Source organism: Halichondria panicea, chromosome 14 (genome assembly GCF_963675165.1).
Source record: "Halichondria panicea chromosome 14, odHalPani1.1, whole genome shotgun sequence".
Lineage (NCBI taxonomy): Eukaryota > Metazoa > Porifera > Demospongiae > Suberitida > Halichondriidae > Halichondria > Halichondria panicea.
In genome coordinates this window covers 3,214,966-3,242,666 of record NC_087390.1, presented here as the reverse complement: position 1 = coordinate 3,242,666, position 27,701 = coordinate 3,214,966, and the positions used below count along the sequence as shown (strand labels likewise).

The window sequence follows — 27,701 nt, the reverse complement described above, 5'->3', positions numbered from 1 at the left end:
AAAATCAATACACTTTTTTTGTCTATTATCACGGTATATTCAAACTTAGCCATGAACAAAAACTTGCTTAAAAAATGCTCTTGTTTTCTCATCTGTTGTCGCTTTCTTTCACACTTGATAAACTTAACTTTATATGCGTTACGTTGTATGGACGTAGCTGGAGTGGGGGTGTGGCTGGAACGAGCATGTAAGAAAGTGATGTCTTGGGGCAAGAAGATGTTGCTACAGGGACTCGAGTTAGTACAAAAGCACTACAAATTTGCGTATACATGTATCTAAGCGTTTTCATAAGCTGTAATACTTTTGATGCCAATTAGATTTCAACATATGATTCTGATTCTGGTGCAGTAGCCCTTCAATTACTATTGACATGGTATAATTGTTGATAGGCTATATATCTTTTTGTACCTAAATCCATCATTTTCTAATGGTCTGTGTATTTATTTTCTCTCCCTCCCTTCTGAACCCGACCCAGGTGGGTGTGTCCCTACAAGTGTTTTACAATTTGGGGCAGCTGTCTCCTTTGCAACATGAGAGCCAGACTGCATTAGACCTGACCATTCTCACTCAAGGGCTGGAGGGTGAGGAATGTGTGGGGTGTGGGATGTGAGGGTATTGCAACACGAGAGCCAGACTGCATTAGACCTGACAATTCACACTCGAGGGCTGGAGGGTGAGGGGGTGTGTAGGGTGTGAGGGTGTTGCAACATGAGAGCCAGACTGCATTAGACCTGACAATTCTCACTCGAGGGCTGGAGGGTGAGGGGGTGTGTGGGGTGTGAGGGTGTTGCAACACGAGAACCAGACTGCATTAGACCTGACAATTCTCACTCGAGGGCTGGAGGGTGAGGAGGTGTGTGGGGTGTGAGGGTGTTGCAACACGAGAACCAGACTGCATTAGACCTGACAATTCTCACTCGAGGACTATAGTGTAAGGGGGTGGATGTGTGAGGGTGCATTATAGTGAAGCCGTCGGGTGTGTGTGTAAGTACTATTATATAGTTGCAACGTATAATTAAGCATACATAATAATTATTGTTCATAAAGCATTTTATTTTACAGGATATACGTACATGTATCAGTAAAATTTGTTATTTAACACACATGACAGACATCTAGGGTTTTTTGAAAGGTGCTTTATTGTTGTACATGTTTTCTTGGATAGTTACAATGCATAATTATTATACCTAATATTCAACAAACTTGGGCGTGCTAACACGTACCTGTGTTATTTTGCCACCCCTGTATGTCTAAGCTATCTATGGCCCTGAAATATGCTATATTATAGGTATAGTGGTCCCTAGCCCTCGGCAGTGCGGTCACTTTGAAGGCTTCCCTCTGGATGAGGCTGTTGAAACTTATGAACAAGATCATCAAGATATACAAACGGTGGGTGTGCTTTGGCTTGGATAGTTTTTTAGCGATATTATTCTTCTGCTAATTTTCTAATCTGTTCAGTATCAGCCTATTGGTGATAGACTCCAATGTCTACTATAGATCTGTTCTGTGTACGTGCATACATACAGCTGCTCGTGGTAGTACTACTTAAAGACAGACCCTCTTCTTTCCTGGACACCATTAGCCAGGTACATATACATCGTATACATGTCAGAGTTTCAATCTAAAATATTACTGGCAAATGTAATTACTACAAATACTTGAACAATACTTGAACAATACTTGTACAGTGTTCAATCAATTCAATAATATTGATCAACACAAACATGCATAGCACATGATTTTGTGGGATAATGATCATTTATTTTCGTGCGAAAGCTGACCTCCCATGAATATGTTCCCCACAAAAACCTAGGCGTGGTTTACCAGAACGCATGCAATGCAGTGCAGGCAATGAAGTCAAACGAAATGTTTACTCACGAAAATGTTCGCATTTTTAGTAAACGAAATTTTTACCTCACGAAAATTACCCGCTATGCGGTACGCTAGTACCTCAATTGTATGGCCTTCGATTATCCGGTTGAACAGATTTCTCTATGACAGAGTCAGAGTTCAACATAACTTTCTACCGTATACATGTATGTTCTAATTTATCGGACATCAAAAAATAATTATTTTGGAAATTGTCCGGGTATAATTGGAACAGATTTTTATAGAGCATGCGAAGTGTCCGGAATTAAAACAAGCAAGCAGCTGCATAGAACAGCTAGTGTGCGACTGAATAGTTGCACTAGCTATCTAAAACTAGCTACTCAAAGCTATCTAACTGCAGCACTCAAGTTTTACTTGCCGTCTATGAATGTAACTCAACTTTTCAAGGTATTGTCCGGATATTTAGTAATATTAAAGCACTGGAGTGTCCGTTGTATTAGAAAAACAAAAATTGCCCAGAAGAGTGTCCCGATAAATTAAAAGATATACGGTATGTTGACTAATTATACCATGGGTGTGGTTTGTTACGTTACAGTGAGGTAAATAATAGAGGCACCTCTTATATCAACCAACATCCCAACTCAATAGAAGCACATAGAAACCAGCCCTCTGAAGTTGGACACCCTTGATAAACAAGTCCTTATATAATATGAAAGCACCGTGGGTGCTGATGCCTCGGTGGAGGTGCCAAAGCTACATAACATAAAACTACTATCGTAATTGATGTAATTATAGCGCCACGTCAGCATCAGCATAATTTTTTAGGTCCTAAAAAAGCGCCAATCGTTGTTGGAATTATTTTTTTCTAGCGCTTATAAAAAGGCTTGTTTGAGACATCAAGACAATCATCCTGCATCTTTGACTTCCCTCACTTCTAAACAGTTGTCTAACCCATAGCTACAGTCAATGAACGTTGTTCACAAGTCATTCAGCTCTCAACGGTGCACAGCTAGCAAGTGAAACTGAGCTAGACCACGCCCATTTTCTCTACAAATTCTATACTAGCTGTTGAACATAAGCGCCACCATAATTTAGGCGCCAGCTTGGGCTGATCGCAATTTTTGTGCTCTAAAGATGCGCCACTCAGAAGTGGAATTAATTTTTTCTGGTGCTGTAATTACATCAATTACGGTAATAGCTAGCTTTTATACACACATTGATTATAATTATCATGATGAACATCTTTAATTTTGCTGTATGCAATCAACCAAATAGTGGGTAATGATGATCAACCATGATTGTTGCTAAAAACGATCGATGCCAAAAGTTTAGAGTAGTAACACTCGGTGAACAAGTTTTGCTACGGACTCTTCTGAAAAGGCTGCAATGACATTCCAAGTAAGTAAAACTAGGCATAACTTGAGAACGAAGTGCAAATCCACGAATTAAAATCCAAGTAAACATGACTAGAAGCCTATAGAAACTCTTACTTGTACTTGATTCATCCTTGAGCAGCTGTAGCGGTCTACACACACACACACACACACACACACACACACACACACACACACACACACACACACACACACACAAACACACTACCGTATACCTCGCTCGCATGCGTACCGAGGCATAATAAGTGTCTAAATTTAGAGGCTGTATACTCATACTTAGTGAGATGTACATAATTATATCGGTAATTGTCAAATCAGGTAGGGATGGCCAAATTCAATAATCTCACCCAAAATTAATAATCGGTAACGTGTGATCAATAATGCCATGCAGCATGATCGTCATAATCGCCAAGTATACTTCAATTGAAATACACCCACTATATGTGATATAAATTTTTTATGGTAATTTTCTGTGTGTAATCATGTGTGTACTAGACGGTATGTTACCGTCTGGATGTGGTATATACAACGTATAAGGAGGTTTGTTTTTGCAATACATTCATCAGGGGAGCTTTTATGCAAGATGTTTTAATAACTTTTTTGTTGCACATGCACATATTCACCATTCTTTTCTATATGTGAACAGTTAGTCATTGTTTGAGCTTGTAATAAACATCGATGGAATGTACAAAACTGAAACCCACTCTCATTGTTTAGCAACATGACTCGTAACCATTTAGGGAAGTAGTGAATAACCACTATTACTGATTAAGTAAGCATGAGCCACTCAGGCAGGCAGCATTTAGTGTATTTAGATAAAGATTGTACAAGTGTGTCTGTATCTGTGCGTAAGTTGTCTGAAATTGTTGCCAATAGATATTGCTCTCAGCCGTAGTACCAAATACAGTATAGTTTTTGGCAGCCATCTATGCATGCACACGTCTGTATAATTACATGCATGCAGACTCTGTTATGAGAATAACTAACTCTACGAATGGAGGCAGCCCTCTGGTATCAAGGAATGGCTGCAAGTGCAAGTACAGAGTGAGGTGGTTCTATTCCAAGGGAGCCTTTCTTGTTCTGGTTTGGGTCGTACTGTTGACTATATCTTGTATTTCAGTGTCCCATGTATACCGTAAACGACCTGATGTCAATTTTGTAATTTCACAATGGCTACTTCCTATCCCAATTGTGTTTGGTTTGTTCGGAGCTGTTTTCTCGGGATGGCTAGCCGACGCAAAGCTGGGGAACTACAGAGTGATGAAATACAGTTTTGTACTGTTGTTCCTCACAAGTTTGCTTTCTAGTGCCTTCACCCTAGTTCCTGGCATTGCACAATACGTGTATGTTGTGAGTGTCTTGTATTGCATAGGTGGGAGTCTCTCTATTGTAGCTGTGGTAGCATGTTTGGTTACCTCACTACAGCTAGGCCTGGATCAGATGCCTGATGCTTCATCTTCCAATATCACTTGTTTTATTGCCTGGTTTGTATTCAGTATCTATGCTGGTGTTTGGATACCTACTGTTTCCAATTTGCCCATTAGATCCGATACTTTGTGTAGCAGTCAATTATCGCACTGGGTTGTCCAACTGTACAGTTTGCTGCCACCTTTGTGTATGAGTGCTGTTCTTATTCTTGACTTCCTCCTAGCTAAGAAGTGGCTTATAATTGAACCAAAGTCACCTCAGTCCCTCAAAACCATCTATCAAGTTCTTAAGTTTGCAGCCAAGCACAAGGCTCCCCTCAATCGCAGTGCTCTCACATACTGGGAGGAAGACGTACCTTCAAGAATGGACCTGGGAAAGTCGAGATATGGTGGACCATTCACTACAGAGCAAGTTGAAGATGTGAAGACCATCTTGCGTTTGTTACCCCTCTGCTCAACGCTGTGGCTTCTTGGATGCTCACTTACACTCTTCCATCCACTATATGAAACGTTGTCTCTCCCCAATTCGAATTGTTATGTTTCAGAGCTTCTGGCCTTATTCACGTACAACTCTTGGTGGTGTGGTATGGTTTGGACTGTCTTTTATGAATTTGTTCTATACCCTGTGATTTGTAACAGGCTTCCTAGCATTTTTAGAAAAATTGGAATCATTTCTTTTTTCATCACGGCTCTCAGTATTGTGTTCCTAATTCTGGAACTAGTCCACTACTATCACAGTGATTTAGTGGCAGTCGAGTATGTCATTGACATTATACATTCAGTTTTTCAGGGTTTCCTCGCAATGTTGCTGGCTAGTAACATGCTAGAGTTAGTTTGTGCTCAGGCTCCATACAACATGAGAGGATTATTTGGTGGATTTATGGCACTTGTGTTGTTTTCACCTGAAATTATTAGCGATTCTTTTCTAGGGAACATCGCATTAACAATATTATATGGGATTAAAGCCGCTGTTAGTTTGCTTGGATTAATCTTGTACTGCCTCCTGGCTCGCTGGTACAAGAGGAGAGTTAGAGACGAGGACTACAATGCACAAACTGTCGTGGAGGAAATCTATGATCGGTACTTGTCAGCTGAGCGCTAACAAAATGTATAAGCTCCGTTATAAATACGTCTAACTCATTTTTCTGTAAATATCAAATTTGTCGATCATGCATGTTTAGAACAATAGTGTTTGTTTTATATGTTCGCATGTTAACCATTCATCGATTTTGTAAACAGTGTTTGCACACACAATTAGTCAATCATTCCTCCACAGTATATACATGCAATTTTTCATTGGACACCATTCCTTTGAGTATCTTTTAACAATTGATACATGTCATGTGCATGAATACTGAAACTACATGCACTCTAAGTCTTAACTGCAACATGATTCATATAACCGTTTGGGAGAAATCTGTTCAAGTTATCCTGTATACCGAATACTTCTAGGTGAAAAACCTTTACAAATGAACCAAATCAGTAGAAAATTTGACCCTTTACGATCGGCAAGGATCGTGTGTATTTATACTAGTAATAATTTAGATTTTGCAATTTTATTGTTGTGAATTGATCAACCCTTGTAAAATTCACATAATTATGTTTGATGCTCGCAAAATATCCTAGTAGTACACGTTGACTGATTATACCATGGGTGTGATTTGTTACGTGGAACCCTCAATAGCAGAGGCATGCATGCATGCACCTCTAATAATCCGAGCACTCAACCAAAGTCTCAACTCAACAGAAGCACATACAGAAACCAGCCCTCTGAAATTAGGACATGCACCCTTGATAAACAAGTCCTTATATAATATAAGTGTATAAATTTAATACTGTGTGAGACATACATTGTACCGTATAGCAGCTGGTATATTTGCCGATTCAGGTGAGGATGGCCAAATTAAATAGTCTCCAAAGACTTCTGGTAATGCATGATCAATAATGCCATGCAGCATATTGTTAAATTATAATAATCACCAATTATACTTCAAATGCCTCTTGCCAGGGGGGTTAATTAAGGGGAATTCCCCTTAATTTGGGCTCAAAACCCCTCTCGTGACCCATGACTAATTAGTTAGGGGTCGCGGGATGGGGTCACCCCCCTCCCCTCAGGGAACGCCTTTGCCAAATCTCTACACAATGGCCATGTCTTAACTTGGCTGCTGTGGCTTATTTTACAGGTAAGTTGTTAATGGTTAATTAGGTGGTTGGTGTTGAGAAAATACGAAGGCGTTAAATGTAGTTTAATGCAATTAAACGTAGTTAACGCCAAGTATGAGCCGCGGGTAAGTCGAGTGTTGAGCATGCGCGTGGTGGACCACGTGGTAGTATCAGTCGCATGTGTCAGAAAAGAAGGCAAACTGATCAATACACCTGCTATACGGTATAATAATATTCTATGTTCATTTTCCATCTATATGTCATGTATGTACTAGCAGAACGTTATACTGTATGCATGGATGTGGTATAGGAGGTTTGTTTTGACAATAAATTATCTTTTATGCAAGATGTATACCAATTGTTTACACATGCATGCACATATTCATCATTTTTTGCAAACAGTTTGTCAATTTTGAGCTTGCATTCTGATAATTCATCTTCCAATATCACTAGTATTGCCTGGTTTATATTGTTGTGTTTGTCTTAGGCTAACTCTCAATACACTAAGACACTTTAGCTTGAGTTCAGTGAATAACAAACATGAGGTCTTGTTGCAACACAACGCATGCGTAATGCATGTAAAGCAATATCTAATAATGCAGCTAATAAGAACATACATGCATCATATATTCAGTACCCACTCTGGATCATTGTACGTGAGTCAAATTTATAGTAATTTTATAGCCTGTGTCAGAGTTATAGTTAATAAGGTAGTTCCACACGATTTACTCGAAAACGAACAAAATTATGCTTTTCATCCGTGCATACATACTTTGCTACAACTTGGTCTTGTGGAAGAATTTGAGATTCCCCGTACCCACCGTATGTGAAACAGTCACATCTCCTCTCAACTGGACCCTCTTTGAAGTTGACCATTTTTACTTGAGTCCATTGTTTTATCGTTTGGCTGTATATATCTATGGTGATTCTTCCTGTGAATGGCCATTGAAGCACATCATCAAATTCCCCCCTCATTATGTGAACAAACAATGACAAGTGTGTATTCACTCCACCCTGGAATCCGTTTGGGTATATTTCTAAGCACATTTTGTAGCCTTTAGGATGAGAATAGAAGGGTGGGCTCATTATTGCACTGTTGTCCTCCTTGCATTGCTGATAGTTAATTCCGGTGAAGTAGAAAGGAGGTACTGGTGGCAGTGGTCGAGCTTCTATTTGCTGTTTCAATGATGTGTTCTCAGCTTTGAGTGTGAAAACTTCTTCTTTGAGTGTTGTAAATTCAGCTTCAAACTTATTCTTGATTTATCTATTCTCGATAGCTAGCATCTCTAATCTCCTAGCAAGAAAAGCCACCTGCACTTCGATCGGTCGTTTAACACAATCTTCAGCCTCATGAGAAGGAACCACTTGTCGCTCAACATTCCCTCGCACTTGTATTTGCACTCAACCATGACAAAGCCACATCCCCTAGAGTTAGCTTGGGGGGTTGAGATGGCGGTCCACTTGTCCTAGCTCCCCTTGCCAGTCACAGCCCTGGGCCTTTCTGGGACAATACACCCTCAGGGCATTCACCTCTCGGGCCACACCCTTGTGGAGAAACGTTGTGAAGTTCGGAGAATTGCAGAGAGGACAAGGCTTTCTGTTGTCAGTTATTCGCTCAATGCAAGGCTCACAAAAGTGGTTACCACAGCAACTGATGACCACTGGGTCTCGTAGGGTCAAAAGGCATATCGAACACTCCAAAGATTTGGAGGGCTGATCTACAAAATCATAATCGTAACCTCCACTGACTGTAGTCATTTCTCTAGCCAGCTGTAGAAACAAGCATTGGTTAATTGCATGGTATATAGCTATAAGTATCAGTTGTATTAGCAACGTGACAAAGACCACACGGAACACAAGCTTACCTGAGTAACCTGCATGTTTGTCTTAATTGCAGCCATTTTTTCAAACTAAGACTAACTAGTTCATGACATGTACAGTATAATGTCCTTCAACCTCAACAATAACCAATTGTTATATTACCCCCACTTGCTCAGATCGATGGCTCCGTCTGTGGTGATGTAGGAGTTTGGTAACCATTGGCCAGTCTCCACTCTAGAACCAATATCACCATGATACGATTCACTCCCGACGGAAACAAAGTGTATGAATCAGTTTCGTTCATTTGCATTTGTGTGTGTACACTATAACAATGTCATTATTGAACACCTAGGAAAATGTAGTAAAGCTGCCTTCTTTAAATATTCGAGAAATTGACATTAAACACTTTTGGGTGCATGCATATACTTGTGCACAGTACTATTGTAGCTAAACCAATTAGTACTAGTAATTGGATTCATACAGTACATGTCTACATTATTTTCACCCACAGAGTTATGGAGTGACTGACAACAGTGGAAGCTGTCGCTATGACAAGGGATACACATGCACAGCTGCCCACAAGCCGCCCTACCACTCTCTCTACTCTGGTATGAAGCACCTCAGTGTCTTTCTGTTTCTTGGCTCCTCTATGCAGTTTCATAGCAACCTGTATATATACATGGAGACGGCAGCGACATGCAACACAGGTGAAAGATGGATACCCTTGTCTCTATATCACACTCCCTCCATAATCTGATATGCCAGTCAGTCTCTCTGTGAAGGGGTTGCTAATTAATCTCTGTGCATGCATGCATGTACAAGATACTTCTTATAGTTCTACATCTATACAGTACACAGTGCCACTACAGTATAAATGTACCTATAAATGAGTATACAGGTGGCTCAGTACAGCTGTGTTAGACCATTTTGTGTATTCCTCATCATCCAGACACGTTTTCCTGCGGGTTTACCGACAATGTGGTGACAGATGGGGAGAGGTGCTCATATTCAACTTGAGGCAAACGTTAGACATGTACGTGTACTGTTACAACAATGTATTTAGTGTATGCACTGCACCTGTTGGATTGTGTTTACAAGCTAGTTTGACTACCAGATGTTGTGGTAAATGAATTTAATATGCATGACTGTGCTTTCATTGTATATGCATAGTGAAACCTAATTCCTATTGCCATTGTCTACAATCAGCCCATCTGCTGGCTTGCATGCTTAACTTGAGCATAAAATATCCATTTCATAAATAAAGCATACATTGTGTAGCTCTCTGAGAGCCAACTGCATCACATGGTATTCTTAATTCTTATATCAGTATTATGTAGCTTGAATCTGTGCTGTTGTTATTTAGCTCAATGTATTTGTATACGCTCCTTTGTACGCTCCCTGTCCAGTCTACGCCAAATATCTCACTCTATCATCACTATAGTATTGTGGGGGGTATCCAGAGCTCTGTCATGGAGGTGGGCACTACACTCGAAGGAAATGGTGGAGAGTATGCACTCTGAGAAGTATGCAGGGTGGGTGGTCACACTTCGATGCACGTGATAATGTCTATAAAAATTAAGCATTGTAATTTGGCTGGTCCACATTCTCCAGATACAAGCATAACATTGTTATGCCTTGAGGCGTAGCCACATGAGGGATACAGTAAAGCTGACTGTGTGTGTCTGTGTGTCTGTTCCAGCTGTATAACTGCTCAACGGTTGCAATGAGACGAAAACTAACAGCTTCTATAGGCTTCTAGCCACGTTCTTTTGGATTTATTTCGTGGATTAGCAAACGAAAGCTTCTTTCTCGAATTATGACTAGTTTGACTCACATTGAAGGCTGTTGCAGTGTCTTCAGAATTTTTGTAGCAACATTTGTTTGCACAAAGTTTCTATTCAACTTATGAGTTACCCTTGCACTAAAGCGTTAGCTTTTTATTACCTACAAGAGCCAGAAAAGAGCTGCTAAAGCAGCTAGCTATATAGCCATTAATAACTTTGTGACTTGACTTGCAGACACACCCCTTATTACTGTGGATATAATACGCATGTGCGCTCATCCCACGTGTGAGACAATCCAGATCCTGGCAGAATCAATTTTCAAAAGTCACAGAACACTACAATGATACCATATACAATAGATGCATGTACACAAGTCCTTTCTCAGTTATATTAGTAAAACCAGTAGGTTTTACTGCATGTCACTATACGCATGAATCGACTGTATATCTGTGCTCAACACTGCATGTATTATATAGGAACATCAATTCATCACAAATCATAATGATTATATGCATGATTATATGCCTGCAAATTCTAAAATGGATGTATAAGGGATTGGTCATCACCCCACCAGTAAAAATTGCGTGGATTGCATGGCCGGGAAAACATGGAAAAGTAGTTCTACCAGTACATGTGAATGAAGTTGTAACGGATTGGAGTTATGCTCTCGTCTGATTTCTTGTTTCCACACGTTTTGGTGGTTTCCCCGGCCAATCCTAGTAATTTTTCACATAGCATTCTACTCGGATAGATAGATAGACTTCACAATCATTTTCAAAGTCTAATGCAATTTTAATGTAAAATTCATTATAGAGAAAAGCTTATTCTCCCTACTAACACTCTAATACTTTTGAGCGAAAGCATAACCATGGCGAGAGGCATTAGCACGCAGTGCATGCGCAGTTTGCAACACTCGTATGAAACAATTAGCTAATTAAGGTCACTAATTGGATTTCTCCAAACTTCTCTTACAGAGTACTTCAAGCCTAGTTTTTAGTGCCTGTAAGCATAAAACTTTATTTTGTAGGGGGAGGGTCAAATTTTATTTTTGCCAATTTTGCTCAGAAGCAGAGATACAAGTACAAATCAGTGCTCTTGTAATACCATGAGCGGCCTTTTATCGAAGTCAACGCACAGCTGGCCCCGACTTGTATTATATGAGTCTAGTTAGAGCTAGTCTCTGGAAGAATCATTGACATGAGCTCAATAATTTTTATTTAGCTGATGATTTAATGTGCATGTGAGTGCTGAGTCAGCAACTAGAGTGTCAATATTTACTGAGTCAGCATATGGAAACCTTCCTGTTATTATCCCCTTTCCGAAAAGGAGCACTTTCAACAGAAAAACCAGTGGTGGCTATCTCAAGAACCGTTCACTTTTAGCCAAAAATTCTTGCAATATAGCAGATAGTTTAACATTTCATTGACTTTTATGACAAATGAACAGAAAGTGTAGCATAGAATAGCACAGAGGATTGAAAAATGATGATTTCACAATGACAAAATGCTGTTGGGCGGGGCTAAATTAATGGGTACCCCGGATGTGATGTCACAGGCCCCGCAATTAGTGCTTATTAAATTCCTTGCTGCTTTAGCTAATTACACACCTAATTGCTTCTACACTTACTACTATGCTTACACACAGAGGAGGTACGACAGGCGCGGTGTAGCTCAAGTAATTAGCCTTGATTACTCTCCAGCAAAAACATACGACGTGGGCAGGGGCGTGGGCGGATAATTATTGCTCAATCAAAGGCTAATTGCCTGAGCTGCACCGCGCCTGTCGTACCTCCTCTGGCTTACACAACAAGCATTTGATCTTTGTCAGTTGTGGTCATGGTCTTGTAGTTTACATAACTTTCCCGCCCACACCCTCTTAACTAAAGTGCTAATGTATGGCTTGGAGTGGCCTGAATACATTCTAATTTCAGCAGAAAGTACAATATAGAGCTCCAGAAGATGTCCACATTGAACAAAGAAGACGCTTGGGAAGCATTTAAACAGGTGCTTACACCTCAAAGGCAGAGCATTTCCACTCATGCTGGACTGAAAGTACCATATTTTGTGACCCCTGAGAGCATTGCCGAGGCAGCTAATCTTCCTCCTGACCCCAGTGACGTGTGGATAGTTACCTACCCCAAGGCTGGAACAACATGGACACAAAACATTGTGAAACTAATCAGGAGAAAAGGAGAAAAAGATGGCGTTCAATTACTGCAAAGTGTTCCATGGGCCGAAGCAAACAGCGATCAAAACATTGACTTGTTCAGAGTCAACCTCTCCACTTTACCGAAACCTCGTACCTTCAAGAGTCACTTGCCCTACGACTTACTGCCTTGTGGAAAACCAAGCACCACTCCTTGCAAGTACATCTATGTTGCTCGCAACCCAAAGGATGCTGTGGTCTCCTTTTTCTTCCACTACATTCGGATATCAGTTAGGAAGGATGCTATCTTGGATTGGGATATCTTTTTCCGAAACTACATCTATGGCAATGTGGAATTTGGAAATTTCTTTGATCATGTTTTGAGCTGGTGGCCTCACAGAAACGAGGATAATGTTCTCTTCCTCATGTTTGAAGATATGAAAAAGGATCCACGAGCAGCCATCACTCGTATTGCAACGTTCATTGGTGCTGGCATTTCCGATGAGGTGATTGATAAAGTTGTTGCTGAGACATGTTTTGATTCGATGAAGAAAGATGAAACTGCCAATTATTCAGCCATAGATTTTTTAGTTAAGCCTGGTTCGACTACATTCATGAGGAAGGGGGAGGTGGGTGACTGGAGGAACCACTTGAAACCCGAGCAATCTGCTGAGATTGACCAACTCTGTGAAGAGAAGCTCAAGGACACCGGACTAGTTTTTGACTTTGGAGAATAATACCTTTATATTGTAAAAGCAGAACTGATAATAAAATGAAAGCACCGCGGGTGCTGATGCCTCGGTGGAGGTGCCAAAGCTACATAACATAATAGCTAGCTTTTCTACACACAATCATCATGATGATAATTTTGCTGCATGACTCATTCATGCAATCGCGGAAACTCAAATAGTGGGTAATGATCGACCATGCCAAACGTTCAAGTCTAAAATTAATCTGGCTGCAAGTCAGCAGAGCCTTGCAGCTCTCTTCTCACTCTTGCAGCTACCAATAGCTAGCGTTCTAGTGCAGAGCTAACTACTAAATAGAGTAGCAACACTCGGTGAACAAGTTTGGCTACTGACTCTTCTGAAAAGGCTGCAATGGCATTCCAAGTAGGCATAACTCGAGAACAAAGCTTTATTTTGCCAGAGATACAGGGTTTTGCAGAATCTTTGCAATATCCCCAAAAAGCGTTTTGCGTTGAGCGTTCCTTATAAGGTTATCTGTGGTCAACCATAAAGTTGTAGATCTTAGTCAGCATGTCAACAATGCACTAACAGTTGATGGATCAACTTGAAGATTCTCAACAACACTTTGATAAGACAGTCCAAGCAGCTCTGTCTGATGCACTATTCTTCATCTTATATCCCAAATACAGCTTTTTTCACAAGAAAAAGCCATTTTGTTTTTGAATTTTGCTTCCTAAGCAGACTTGGCATTTCACCACAATGTGTGTTTATGACACCACAATGTGTGAAGATTAGATATCCATATAAGGAACGCTCTACACCCTCTATTTCAAAGATTCTGCAAAACCCTCTAAAGGAGGAAAGAATGTGACTATCCGTGTGCGCTACGTCATCGACTTTTTTCATCTTTTGTAGCCTCCATCTATAGCTAAAAGTAAAAAAAAAACATGCTTAAGGAAATCAAAATCAAGAATTTATGCAGCCTAGTTGATCAACAGAGACACAACAAAACAAGATATGTAGGTAAACATCATAGGCTTACACTTAAAAGGGGCACAAACTAATATAACACTTTCTCGTCTTTTACAGCCTCCATTTTAGCTGGTTTATATAAACATACAAAAGAAATTATAACCAAGGAAATGTATGCAGGCCAGTTCGTCAACATAGACACAAGGGTCTGTAGGCAAAACATCATATGGCTACGGCAGTGCTGCTTAAAAGGGGGCACAGACCAATAATAACTAGTTTTCAAGCTCTAGAGCACCACAGTGAATTATTCCATGCTTGGACTTCACTTTAATAAAGCACAGGACACATGTAGCCGTACTATATGCATTTCTAAAGTCTCATGAGACTAATAACTATTACTTCATTTCACGGGCGTTGTGCCGGGAAATAATGCGCATCAAGGATGGTTGAGAGGAAATCAATTTGAAATGATCACGTGAGTTACTCCCGTTGCCAATCCCTCTATTACTCTATCTCTGATTTTGCAAATCCACAAATAGCAAGCCAAGAAAACATGACTAGAAGCCTATAGAAATTCTTACTTGTACTTCATTGATCCTTGAGCAGCTGAAATAGTCTACACACACACACACACACAAACACACTACCGTATACCTCGCTTGCGCATGCGCACCGAGGCATAATGAAAGCACCGCGGATGCTGATGCCTCGGTGGAGATGCCAAAGCTATAATTATAACCAAGAGTTCCTAATGAACTCTTGTTATAACATAAAGCTACTAATAGTACCATTAATAATGAACATTTTTGCATAATTATGCATCGGTGCGCGTGCGCATGCGCAAGCGAGGTATACGGTAGTGTGTTTGGAGTGACTGTGTGTCTGTGTGTGTAGACTGCTACAGCTGCTCAAGGATCAATGAAGTGCAAGTAAGAGTTTCTATAGGCTTCTAGTCATGTTTTCTTGGATTTTACTTCGTGGATTTGCAAAATAATGCTTCGTTCTCGAGTTATGCCTAGTTTTGCTTTATACTTAGAATGCCATTGCAGCCTTTTCAGAAGAGCACGTAGCCAAACTTGTTTACCGAGTGTTGCTACTCTATTTAGTAGTTAGCTCTGCACTAGAACGCTAGCTATTGGTAGCTGCAAGCATCGCTGCAAGAGTGAGAAGAGAGCTGCAAGGCTCTGCTGACGGCAGTCATTAATTTTAGACTTGAACTTCGGCATCAATCGTTTTTAACAACAATCATGGTCGATCATTACCCACTCTTTGAGTTTGCATGCAGCAAATTGAAAAATATCCGGCCAAGCTGCTGTCCCAACGGTCAGGTGGCTGGATTAACAAGAGTCTATTGTATATGGTATAATCATACTTTTTTCGTCTTGTATTTTTCCATTTGTGTCATGGATGTGGTATAGGAGATTTGTTTTGACAATAAATTATTAAAGGGAGCTTTTATGCAAGATGTACCAATAACTTTTGTTAGCACGTGCACATACTCACCATTCTTCGCCATGCAGACTATGCAAACAGTTTACCAATACTTCTTGTCAGGTGCTTTTTGAGCTTGTATCTCTAAATGGTTACGAGTCATGTTGCTATTAACAGTGATTGAGAGTAGGTTTCAGTTTTCGTACATTCTCCATCAATTGTTAGGGAAAGTGGTTGATGTTCCACTATGTCACTGATTGTACTAGCATTCATTTTTCAATCACTATAATTATAGTTTCATTGCCTGCATAGGAGGAAGACGTACCTTGATATCAAGAATGGTCGTGCAATGGGAAAGTCGAGATACGGTAGACCACTAACTACATGCAGAGCAAGTTGAAGATGTGTTTTACCCCTCTGCTTAACGTTATCGTGGTTACTAGCTAGGGTGCTTACTTACACTCTTCCATCCACTCTAATTAGGAAACGTTGTATCTCCCCGATCTGAATTAAGATTAAAACAGCGCCGTTTACGGCTATAGTCCTGTATTGGTAGTTCAATAATGATATGCTATGTCTGTTTGTGTTTAATAAGGGTTTCATACAGGATTTTTAGCTGAGAGGGGGAAACGTTTTTTTAGAGGAATGATTATCTGAGGAACAATTCGGGTTTTTTTGTGTGCTTCAAACATTTAATAAATTAGTTACGACATCATATTTGTATCCACCAACGTATAATTATTATGAATAGCCGAGTGACAGTCTAAAATAACCTTGCATGCCTTCGTCATTTATTAACAGTAAGTGTCATTCTGGTGAAATTTCTCTCTATAGAATTTCTCAGATTGAATCTATAGCATAAATCAATAGACCAAGCCAATTTTTCCTTTGCCACTCCCCTCCCCCCCCCCACTGCGGACCTTCCATTTGTGGTCTAGTTACCACTCACTAATCCTGAGCATGCAAAACCGTGTGTGTTAATAACTGCAAAGTGCTTATGAATAGAGTGTATATATAGGTCTGAAAGATTTGTGGTGCTTCAAATCCACTGCATGTTACCAGTACGAACGTATACACGTATATACCTTTCATAATACTGTTCAAACTATATCCAGGTTAGCTTATACACAACTGTGTTAAATGTTTCATCCTCGTGCTCTGAAATGGACCAGCTATCGAACATGGGCGATACATTGGAACTATACACCAGGTACTATAAGTGTGTCATAACGTTTTGTATCATACCACATACAGTTACCCATTAATTTTAATCACTACTTTACTGCTCACTGGAATCTTTTATTAGTACCATTATTTTGTTCAAAACAATTGCAATGATTATAATCGCGTTTATATAGCAGACTATGGAATAATGGATAGCAACAACAGCATGTGAGATGATGACGAGGAGTATCCAACTACAATTAAGTGCTAGTAGGCCAAGAAGTAGAACGGAATGTGCGTGGGAGTTGGATACTCCTCTTTATGAAATCTAAGTAAATTACATTAAAAGTAAATTACATACAATTTAGTTAGTAATACTTGGATTTAGATATCGATCATAGACCTCCTCCACCACTCTGTGTGCATCGTAGTCCTCGTCTCTAACTCTCCTCTTGTACCAGCAAGCCAGGAGGCAGTACAGGACGAATCCAAGCAGACTCATAGCGGCCTTGATTCCAAACATGATTAGTGCCATTTTATTATTATTATCCATTGGAATTGCACCACTTACATAAATGCCAGCAAATGTAGAGGATGTAACATTAAAACTCGCACAAGCAGCAAATAATCTTCGCATGTTGTATGGGGCCTGAGCACAAACTAACTCCAGCATTGCACTAAAACAAAAATTTGCCAGCAAACCTTTTATTATAAAAGATAAAACAGTTATTACCTCATTTCTGTGAAGAACCTCGAATGATTGCATAATAACGAATACAATACTCAAAACCAGAGAAAGGAAGGAAGCAATACCGATTCTCTTTAGAATACTTGGAAGTTTATTTCTGAAAAGTGGGTAGATTAAGAATTCATTAACCAGGGTACCAATCATAGACCACCAATAATTACTGTACGTGAAGGAGAAAAGCATGTCAGATGTGCAGTTGGAGAGATTAGGGTTTAATGGAATGTTATAAATTGTGGGACTAAAAGCAAGCGCAAACGAGATTAACCACAAGGGTAGGCTTATAGCAAACAATCGTAGAATTGATTTCACATCTTCAACTTGTTCTGTAGTAAATGGTCCACCGTATCTCGACTTTCCCAGGTCCATTCTTGAAGGTATGTCTTCCTCCCAGTATGTGAGAGCACTGCGATTGAGGGGAGCCTTGTGCTTGACAGCAAACTTGAGAACTTGGTAGATAGTTATAAAAGATTTCGGTGGGTTAGGCTCGATAATCAGCCAACGTTTAGCGAAAAGGAGGTCGAGAACAAGAATTAGGCTTGCAAATGAAGCAGCACACAGACTATAAATCTGGGTACCTATTGAATCTACAACTAACCCGAAACAGTTGTCCTTCAATATCATATAATGTCCTAACTCTCCAACCCAGCTACCAGCACTTATACTGAACACAAACCAAGCGATAAAACTAGCGATACTAGAAGATGAAGCATCAGGCATCTGATCCAAACCAAGATGTAGTGTGCAGACAAAACACGTCATTGCCACCAAAAACACAAAAAGTAGTATACAGTATACGACTTCATTGATGAGCCTGTACTTTCCAAAACCATATCCTAATCCACGACCTAGGATTAGGACGTATATGCTGGAAACCATTGTTACAAGAAACATGGTGATAATTCCTATCCTCACTATCGTGTAATCTTGAAGCTTGTAATTGGCTAAAAATCCAAGACATAGTATTATTGGGACGAAAAATGCCAGTGTTGTTGTGACTAGCCATTTAGGGTAGTCTGTAAAAAGTGTCTCGATTATGCCATATACAGCGGTAGCTGCAACACTCACAAGCAGTGTCCAAGCTAGCACAAGGTAGGCTCCCTTTGAGTAGAACTTTCTCACTCTATATTTACAGCTCATTTCGACAATAATTATGTATAGCTGTAGACCTATAGTGGTATATAACTAATAGTAACTGTTATAATTATGAGTCTTTGTAAGAGACTGTCTGGTATAAGGTATGTATACCCATGCATTAGCACAAGCGTATATGTGTATTAATAAAGTGAAAATAGACTTTGTAAACAACTTAACGAAAATGCTGAATCTGCTCTGTACTATAATAATTACGTAAGAACAACATTTGTCACTTTGATATAATTATAGTGAAAATGTTCTCAATAAAGAAACACAAACACTGCATGCTTGCACAAACATCATTTTTGTGTTATAGCCATGGCGTTTTAGTATACCAGCACATGCATGCATTATAAATTTAATATACTTTTTTTTTTTATAATAATTCTGCAAAATGCATGGATACACTAGTAGCATATTACGCTAACCTAATGTGTGCCCTGTATATATTACTTACAATAGCGAGTACAAATTAAAAATAAAGACTAATATTTAATATACTAATGCAAGTGACAGAGTACATTTCTCTTAAATGACAAAATCGATGTATATACTTTCCTGCAGCTCCAGTGGTAATTCATTCCACACTTCTGTTGAGCCTGACTGCTGGTGACTCCCTGCACGAGAGGGAATATAAATGTACAGAAACACTGTTAGCTATAGACGGCTTGTACCTGTTTCAGTACTGCATGCACACAAGAGCACAGATTCTCAGCCATTATTGCGGTATCTAGTGTATCTGTGTTACTATAAATGATGTTACATAAAAGCCAATGATGCATACTCCGCTATAATTAATTCTTAAATACCTGGGGGGGGTAGATTACTTACCCACTCAAAGTTTGAGTTTCCATTTTTAATAGTGCATGTGTGTATATATTGCAATGGCCACTTCTATACGTTATAGTTAAACAATGGCCTCGAGTGGTATATTTGATTTACACGCGAGAGTAATCTGATAAACCACGAGGCGCAGCCGAGTTGGTTTATCTGATTACTCGAGCGTGTAAAGCAAATATACCACGAGAGGCCATAGTTTAACTGGCTTGTACTATGTTTAGAACTGTACTACTATGTTTAGCTACTTCCTGTCATGCTTCTTCAATGAATATGCTTATAACTACTGTTTGACGTCACTGTTGCTATAGCTATGCAATGAATTTGCTATCTTTTTAAAAAGCGCGATGGCTGATTCAAGCAAGCGTCTATGATTCAAGCAAGCAATTGTGAAGGCTGTGTTTCTGCATCTTTATAGAAGGCACTTCAAGAAAGTACACTGGTGCTACTTGTCTACAAAGAGTGCAAATGTACCCGAAAATATCATTCCACAAGCCTACTGTACTGGCCCAGTGCAGTGCAGTCTCTTTAGTCTGAGAAACACTTGGCAGTCTGGACCCTTCTTACTGCTCCTGGTCCCATGCAGCAATGCAATAAGCAGGTTGTGACAACCAATGTTGAAAGTTGAAAAAAAGCAACACAAACAAACCAGTATCGTTCGGTTCACGGAGTTCTTCCAAATTTGCCTCCTTTTTGGAACTATTCATCGCTCGAACTTGGCTCTTTTTATGTTGACTAAAACATTAGTAGACCCTTTTTTGTATTGAATTCTCTCTAGCTCTAATATTGATTGAATTGAGTAGATCTAGTGTGTCATTGTTTTAATTGAAACAGTGTGTCAAAAAACCCAATTTTGTTGCAAAGGTGGGATACTGTATTCAGTTCTAGCTGTACATGTAGTTTGACCACAAGCCATGGTATATGGCTGTTATACACTAGGGTATAACAGCCATATACCATGGCTGTGGTCAGACAGGTTGTATAAGTAGTATAAACTACAACTGAAGCCTTTGATCTTTGGTGCAACCATAGTACAATAACTAAATGGCCAACAGGAACATTTTTTACTCTGGTATAATCATAGTGTATTTTGTTGTGTAGGATCAGTCTCACTTTCTCAATAACTATCGAACTGCTCGCTCCAAACCAGCCATTCCAGTGAATGTAGACAGTGTATGGTGTGTTGATTATGCTGGGTTGCCAAGAAGCTATGATTAATTAGAAGGATTCCAAGTATGTAGATTTGATGGCTCAGAGTAAATTCATTATCTCTACTGAATATTGTGACGTTAAAAACCTTTCTCCCGAAAAAGTTTCAGCCATTCTAAGGCTTGATGGGATGGCATGTACACACACACACACATGCACATGCACACATATACTACATGAACACACATAATTATATGATATTTTGCTAGTCTAGTTAATGCATGTATACATACAACTGTACTCATAACCCAAGTATGATATTTACCTCCCCCCCTCCCACACCCAGAGTGCAGAGTGCTCGGAGTCCTGTTGTCAGGGACACCCGCCCTCTCCCGACCCTTCGAACTGTATACACACATGCAGATCACTGCAGTGGACAAAAACTTCAGACTATAGTGTCCCACACACAGTTCGAACTGAGGTACTGCAATGGAGCCAAGGTAAATCAGGAGTAATGAAAACCACCGTGGCCTCTATTGATCGTTGAAGATCTGCTGTTAGGGCTAATTGTGGCTGACATTGTTTGGTCTTGTAGCTGCTATGTCATTACCATGTGTGCATGTGTGCATGAATATCGCTACGCTTGTTGAAGCTTGTGCAATACCATAATTATCATGACTGCATATGCATGCCATCGTGGAAACTATGAATTCATTTGCTTTTGCCTGTAGCTGCATGGTTATATAATTATATAAAAAACCTGACTAGCTATACATTGCTGTGTTCTAGGTGCATAGTTGTATAGAAAAAGTACCCAAGTTGGACGTTATTATTATTGTCGTGATGAGGCAATCTGTATTAGTATAATTATGGCAACAAAAAGATTCGATGCCTCTAAAGAACAGCTAACCCTCTTCTTTAATGATGGACCAAAGATATTTTCCAGAGAAGAAGTTTCAAAAATTCTTTGGCCTCATTTTAATCATTTGATGGAAAGGTGGGAATATTTATCAAAGGTCTACTGAAAGAATCTGTAGAAATTGTGTTTAAGGAGCTTCTGGCTTCCTTAACATCCAAAGAAACTAACAAACTAACTCCCCATCTTCAAGAATTTGTGGCACACTCTCTACTACACCACTCCTCCAAAGATGATAAAAATGCAGCCTTTGAAATGAGCTCTTACCTCCTACCTGACCCAGACCTTTGGAGAGATAGTTGATAGCTACAAGCGATATATCGTGATCAGGTTGTCCCCGTTTTTGATGGAGCCAATGGCATTGATGAGACGTTTAAGGAAATCTTTGAATCTACTGGTACTGCACTCAGCTTTTATAGCACTGTGATTCCAATCAAAGCATCGTATTTGTATCGAAAAGATGGCCATTCAGAAGTGACCTTAATCAGTCCGAGTACACCATTGAAATAATTATACTACAACCCATAATAATAGAGTCATTTCAGTGGTGCTTCGAACATGTCAGAACAGCAACAGAAATACGGAAGCTGCTCTCTAACAAGATGGCTAAGCCTCCATGGGTCCATGCATGGGCGTGATCTAAAAGAGCTTGCAACTCCAGTAAGGGACGTTGAGAATGGCCAGCGCTTGGACCCAGGAGACTCTTGAGTATCTGTAGGAGTTGACATATTGCTGTTGGTGCATATACATGTTATACCTTATTACGTAATATTTACTACAATTTAAACCATAATTTGCTGCAGTCAAGTTGTACTTTTGGACTCTAGCATTTAGCCTCACTATTGTTAAACATTTCCTCTCTTTGTTCATGTGAGCCCCACCCAGGGCCTCTATCACTGTACTTTGTGCTCCTGCAGCCATTTTGTACTCACTTTGCTCTCTATAATTATAAGAATTGTTGGCACAGCAATAGTGAAGTCAATTTGCATAAATGCTTGCTATAGCTTAGCTACAGTATTTCAATTGCATATAGGGGAATAGAACCTGTTTCTATTTAGATCTAGCCTGTCTAGTATCACTTAGCTAACTATTTGTCTATACCGAGAAAGGGCTCAAACAACTATATAGCGATACTATAGAAGAGAAGCATCAGGCATTTGATCCAAACCAAGCTGTAGTGTGCAGACAAAACACGTCATTGCCACCAAAAACACACGAAGTATTATACAGTATACGACTTCATTGATGAGCCTGCATGTACTTTCCAAAACCATATCCTAATCCACGACCTAAGATTAAGATGTATATACTGGAAACCATTGTTACAAAAAACATGGTGACAATTCCTATCCTCACTATCGTCTAATCTTGAAGCTTGTAATTGGCTAAAAATCCGAGACATATATGGTATATATTCTGGAAACAAAAGTTCAAACTGTAGTCTGCGAGTGGCATACATTAGAGGGCGGCCAATACTTTGGATCCCCCGAAATCCCCATATAAACTCTATTGCTTTAGATCTGTGGCAGTGAAAGCATGATCTTTGCACACTAGTATATATCTTGTGCAGGAGAATACAATTAACAGAGATTATGAACAGAAACTCTATCATGGAGGGATAATACATCAATGCCTCTATCCATGCACACAGTGAACCATTTTCCGGGTAGGAATAGATGAGAACCAATACGATGTGTATAGACAACATTAGTAATGGTGACAGCTACGGTCATGTAGATGAAGAGCCTTAATAGAAAGTTGTTCTTTTTCTTGCAAACGAACACTAACTCTGCTACTATAGTCCAACTATACTCAGAGCTATAGGCAGATCACTCCGGGGATTCCAAGTGCTAGTGCTGCTTGCCTAGTGACTTCAGTAGATGCATGATTGCAATCATTTTTAGGGATCCACATCTTGGCTTTATATAAAGATCTTGGCTTGGCAGAATGCTATTATGGTCTTTATTAAAATCACAATGCCATCCAGTATTATTACATGTGACATGCTGCTATAATAATATAGACCTTAAAACTATGTACTACATTTACGTATATAGCAGCTTGCATGCATCATTGCATGGTTCCTATAGTAATATACAATGGCTGCATTTTCATTTCACAATACGACTTATAGAGTTCTTAGGGTACACAAATTACACGACGTACTAATAATTATTGAGTAGTTATTATTAAATTCCACATACGTAGCATGGATTTATACTCATCAGCTTATTGAGTAAAGCACTTGCATGCACTCACAAACATTGTTAGTGTCAGTTAATTCAGCAGCAGAGCAGTTGCTTCCGTGGGACCTCTCCTACTATTCTTATGGCTACTGCTAATAAATTCATCTTTACTCAGAATGTCGAGGACACGATCGGCAGTGTTGCTAGGGAGACTGATCCTGATTGAGGGGGGGTGGGTGTGTTGGTCCGTGCGGGGGTTGGTAATCTGGTTAGATCTTTGGGGGTAGAGGTAGACGATGCAAACATAGATGATGAACGATAGCGGAATAGTAGCTCGATTTATCGGATAGAGGGCATATGTTATTATCGTTATGACTGAAATTTGGTCCCCTTCAATTATGTTTAATATTTCGATGACAATTCGTATTATACAATAACTTGATAGGAAACCTAGCAACAGTCCCATTTCCTTCAAGATGGTTTTCATACGAGCTCTCAGAAAGTGTTTCCTTAGCAACCAACACAACCATACCGATAGCGTACAGATGCATAGTATACTCAGCGGTATCTCTATAGCCACTGGGATCCACTCTGTAGCTATCTTAAATAATAATTGGGAGTTGACTCTACTATTGCAACCATTACCACGTATGTGGCATTCGCCAGGATTTGGATACCCTGCAATCCCCAGTAGAATACCGACAATAATGAATGGGATGAGAAAATGCACTACCACGAATATAACCTCGATTGCTTTAGATCCGTGACAGTGATAACACGGCCTCCGTACACTAGTGTAGACTTTGTACAGTAGAACACAGTTAACAGAAATTATGAACAAAAACTCAACCATTGTGGGGTACGCTACTAATGCCTGTATCCATGCACACAGCTTCCCATTTTCTGGATTGAAATCGATGAACCAATACAATGTGTAAACAACATGAGTAACAGTGACAGACAAGGTCATGTAGATGTAGAGCCTCAGTAGAAAGTTGTTCTTCTCCTTGCAAACAAACATTAGCTCTGCTATTAGTCCAGCTATACTCAAAGTTAGGCAGATCACTCCTGGGATTCCAACTGCAAGCGCTACCTGCCTAGTGACTTCATTATTTGTCTCAATGTTGCACTCATGAGCAGTTTGGGAGGACGACATCTTGGCTTGGCTTTGTAACTTGACAGAGAATGGTTTTAAGCACAATGCCAGTGTTTCATGTGACCGCTATAATCACATAGAAGTGAAAGCTCTGGACTATACGTCTACGTATATAGCAACTTGGTTGTAGTAGTTAACAATAGTTGCCATATATAGTTATATTAATTATGACACACTGTTTCCATCCACACACATAATTATACAGGATGGGAGGAAAAATGCCAGTGTTGTTGTGACTAGCCATTTAGGGTAGTCTGTAAAAAGTGTCTCGATTATGCCATAGATAGCAGTAGCTGCAACACTCACAAGCAGTGTCCAAGCTAGCACAAGGTAGGCTCCCTTTGAGTAGAACTTTCTCACTCTATAAAAATTATTTACAGCTCATTTCGACAATAATTATGTATAGCTGTAGACCTATAGTGGTATATAACTAATAGTAACTGTTATAATTATGAGTCTTTGTAAGAGACTGTCTGGTATAAGGTATGTATACCCATGCATTAGCACAAGCGTATGTGTATTAATAAAGTGAAAATAGACTCTGTAAACAACTTAACGAAAATGCTGAATCTGCTCTGTACTATAATAATTACGTAAGAATAACATTTTTCACTTTGATATAATTATAGTGAAAATGTTCTCAATAAAAAAACACAAATACTGCTTGCACAAACATCATTTTTGTGTTATAGCCATGGCGTTTTAGTATACCAGCACATGCATGCATTATAAATTTAATATAAATCTGTTGAGCCTGACTGCTGGTGACTCCCTGCACGAGAGGGAATATAAATGTACAGAAACACTGTTAGCTATATAGACGGCTTGTACCATTATTGCGGTATCTAGTGTATCTGTGTTACTATAAATTAAAGCCAATGATGCATATTCCGCTATAATTAAATACCTGGGGGGGGGCGGGGGGGGGGGTAGATTACTTAAATTTGAGTCCATTTTTAATAGTGTGTATTATAATTATTTGCAATGGCCACTTCTATACTAACTAAATGGAGATTAAATCCCAACAGGAAAATTGTTTACTCTGGTATAATCATAGTGTGTTTTTGTTGTGTAGGATGAGTCCCATGCACTTTCTCAAGAACTATCGCACTGCTCACTCCAAAGCAGCCATTCCAGTCATCAAGGTATATGTAGACAGTGTATAGTGTGTTGATTATGCTGGGTTGCCAAGAAGCTATGATTAATTAGAAGGATTCCAAGTATGTAGATTTGATGGCTCAAAGTAAATTCATTAGCTCTACTGAATATTAAAAACCTTTCTCCGAAAAAGTTTCAGCCATTCTAAGGCTTGATGGGATGGCATGTACATGCACATGCACACATATACTGAACACACGTATATGATATTTTGCTAGTCTAGTTAATGCATGTATACATACAACTGTACTCATAACCCAAGTATGATATTTCCCCCCCCCCCTCCCACACCCAGAGTGCTCGGAGGGCTGTCCTGTTGTCAGGGACACCCGCCCTCTCCCGACCCATCGAGCTGTACACACAGATCACTGCAGTAGACAAAACTTCAGACTATGGTGTCCCGCACTCAGTTCGGACTGAGGTACTGCAATGGAGCCAAGGTGAATCAGAAAACCACCGTGGCCTCTATCGATCGTTGAAGATCTGCTGTTAGGGCTAATTGTGGCTGACATTGTTTGGTCTTGTAGCTGCTATGTCATTACCATGTGTGCATGTGTGCATGAATATCGCTACGCTTGTTGAAGCTTGTGCAATACCATAATTATCATGACTGCATATGCATGCCATCGTGGAAACTATGAATTCATTTGCTTTTGCCTGTAGCTGCATGGTTATATAATTATATAAAAAACCTGACTAGCTATACATTGCTGTGTTCTAGGTGCATGATTGTAGAAAAAGCACCCAAGTTGGACGTTATATTGTCGTGATGAGGCAATCTGTATAAGTATAATTATGGCAACAAAAGATCTAGAAACTTCACACAAATTCACTTGTCTAGTGAATTTTGTCAACAAATTCGATGCCTCTAAAGAACAGCTAACCCTCTTCTTTAATGATGGACCGAAGATATTTTCCAGAGAAGAAGTTTCAAAAATTCTTTGGCCTCACTTTAATCATTTGATGGAAAGGTGGGAGATATTTATCAAAGGTCTACTGAAAGAATCTGTAGAAATTGTGTTTAAGGAGCTTCTGGCTTCCTCAACATCCAAAGAAACTAACAAACTAACTCCCCATCTTCAAGAATTTGTGGCACACTCTCTACTACACCACTCCTCCAAAGATGATAAAAAGGCAGCCTTTGAAATGAGCTCTTACCTCCTACCTGACCCATACCTTTGGAGAGACAATTTTGATAGCTACAAGCGATATCTCTTGGCAAAATGTGATCAGGTTGTCCCCGTTTTTGATGGAGCCAATGGCATTGATGAGATGTTTAAGGAAATCTTTGAATCTACTGGTACTGCACTCAGCTTTTCTAGCACTGTGATTCCAATCAAAGCATCGTATCTGTATCGAAAAGATGGCCATTCAGAAGTGACCGATCTCATTCTCTCCTCAGTTAAAAGTCTATCAACTGTTTTGCATCTGTATTATGGAATACACTGTATTGTAACAAAGAAAAGCCCTGACTACTTTTCAAACGTCGATTGCAAACTATTTCAAAACCCACAAAAAGTTCATTTCAAAGAATTGCTAGGACAAATCCCGGGAGATTATCTGGAATACTTTTACAAATGTGTGGCAGTGCATCCGG

General features: G+C 39.6%; 1 protein-coding gene across 1 annotated transcript; it reads left to right on the top strand.

The window, feature by feature from the left end:
• The first annotated feature begins 201 nt into the window (after positions 1-201).
• On the top strand, positions 202-26,807 carry LOC135347650 (uncharacterized). The gene is made up of 10 exons (XM_064545688.1): positions 202-236; positions 476-581; positions 1,289-1,389; positions 1,527-1,586; positions 10,077-10,167; positions 15,969-16,024; positions 16,772-16,866; positions 21,035-21,188; positions 26,022-26,091; positions 26,400-26,807. Exons 5-10 carry the CDS (start codon positions 10,161-10,163, stop codon positions 26,522-26,524), a joined length of 507 nt encoding a protein of 168 aa, XP_064401758.1. The 5' UTR covers positions 202-236; positions 476-581; positions 1,289-1,389; positions 1,527-1,586; positions 10,077-10,160; the 3' UTR covers positions 26,525-26,807.
• The last annotated feature ends 894 nt before the right edge of the window (positions 26,808-27,701 follow it).

Coding starts and splice junctions, on each gene's coding strand:
- LOC135347650 (XM_064545688.1), top strand. Junction 16,867..21,034: donor ACATTGGAACTATACACCAG/GTACTATAAGTG, acceptor TCCCACACCCAG/AGTGCAGAGTGCTCGGAGTC. Junction 21,189..26,021: donor GGTACTGCAATGGAGCCAAG/GTAAATCAGGAG, acceptor TTTGTTGTGTAG/GATGAGTCCCATGCACTTTC.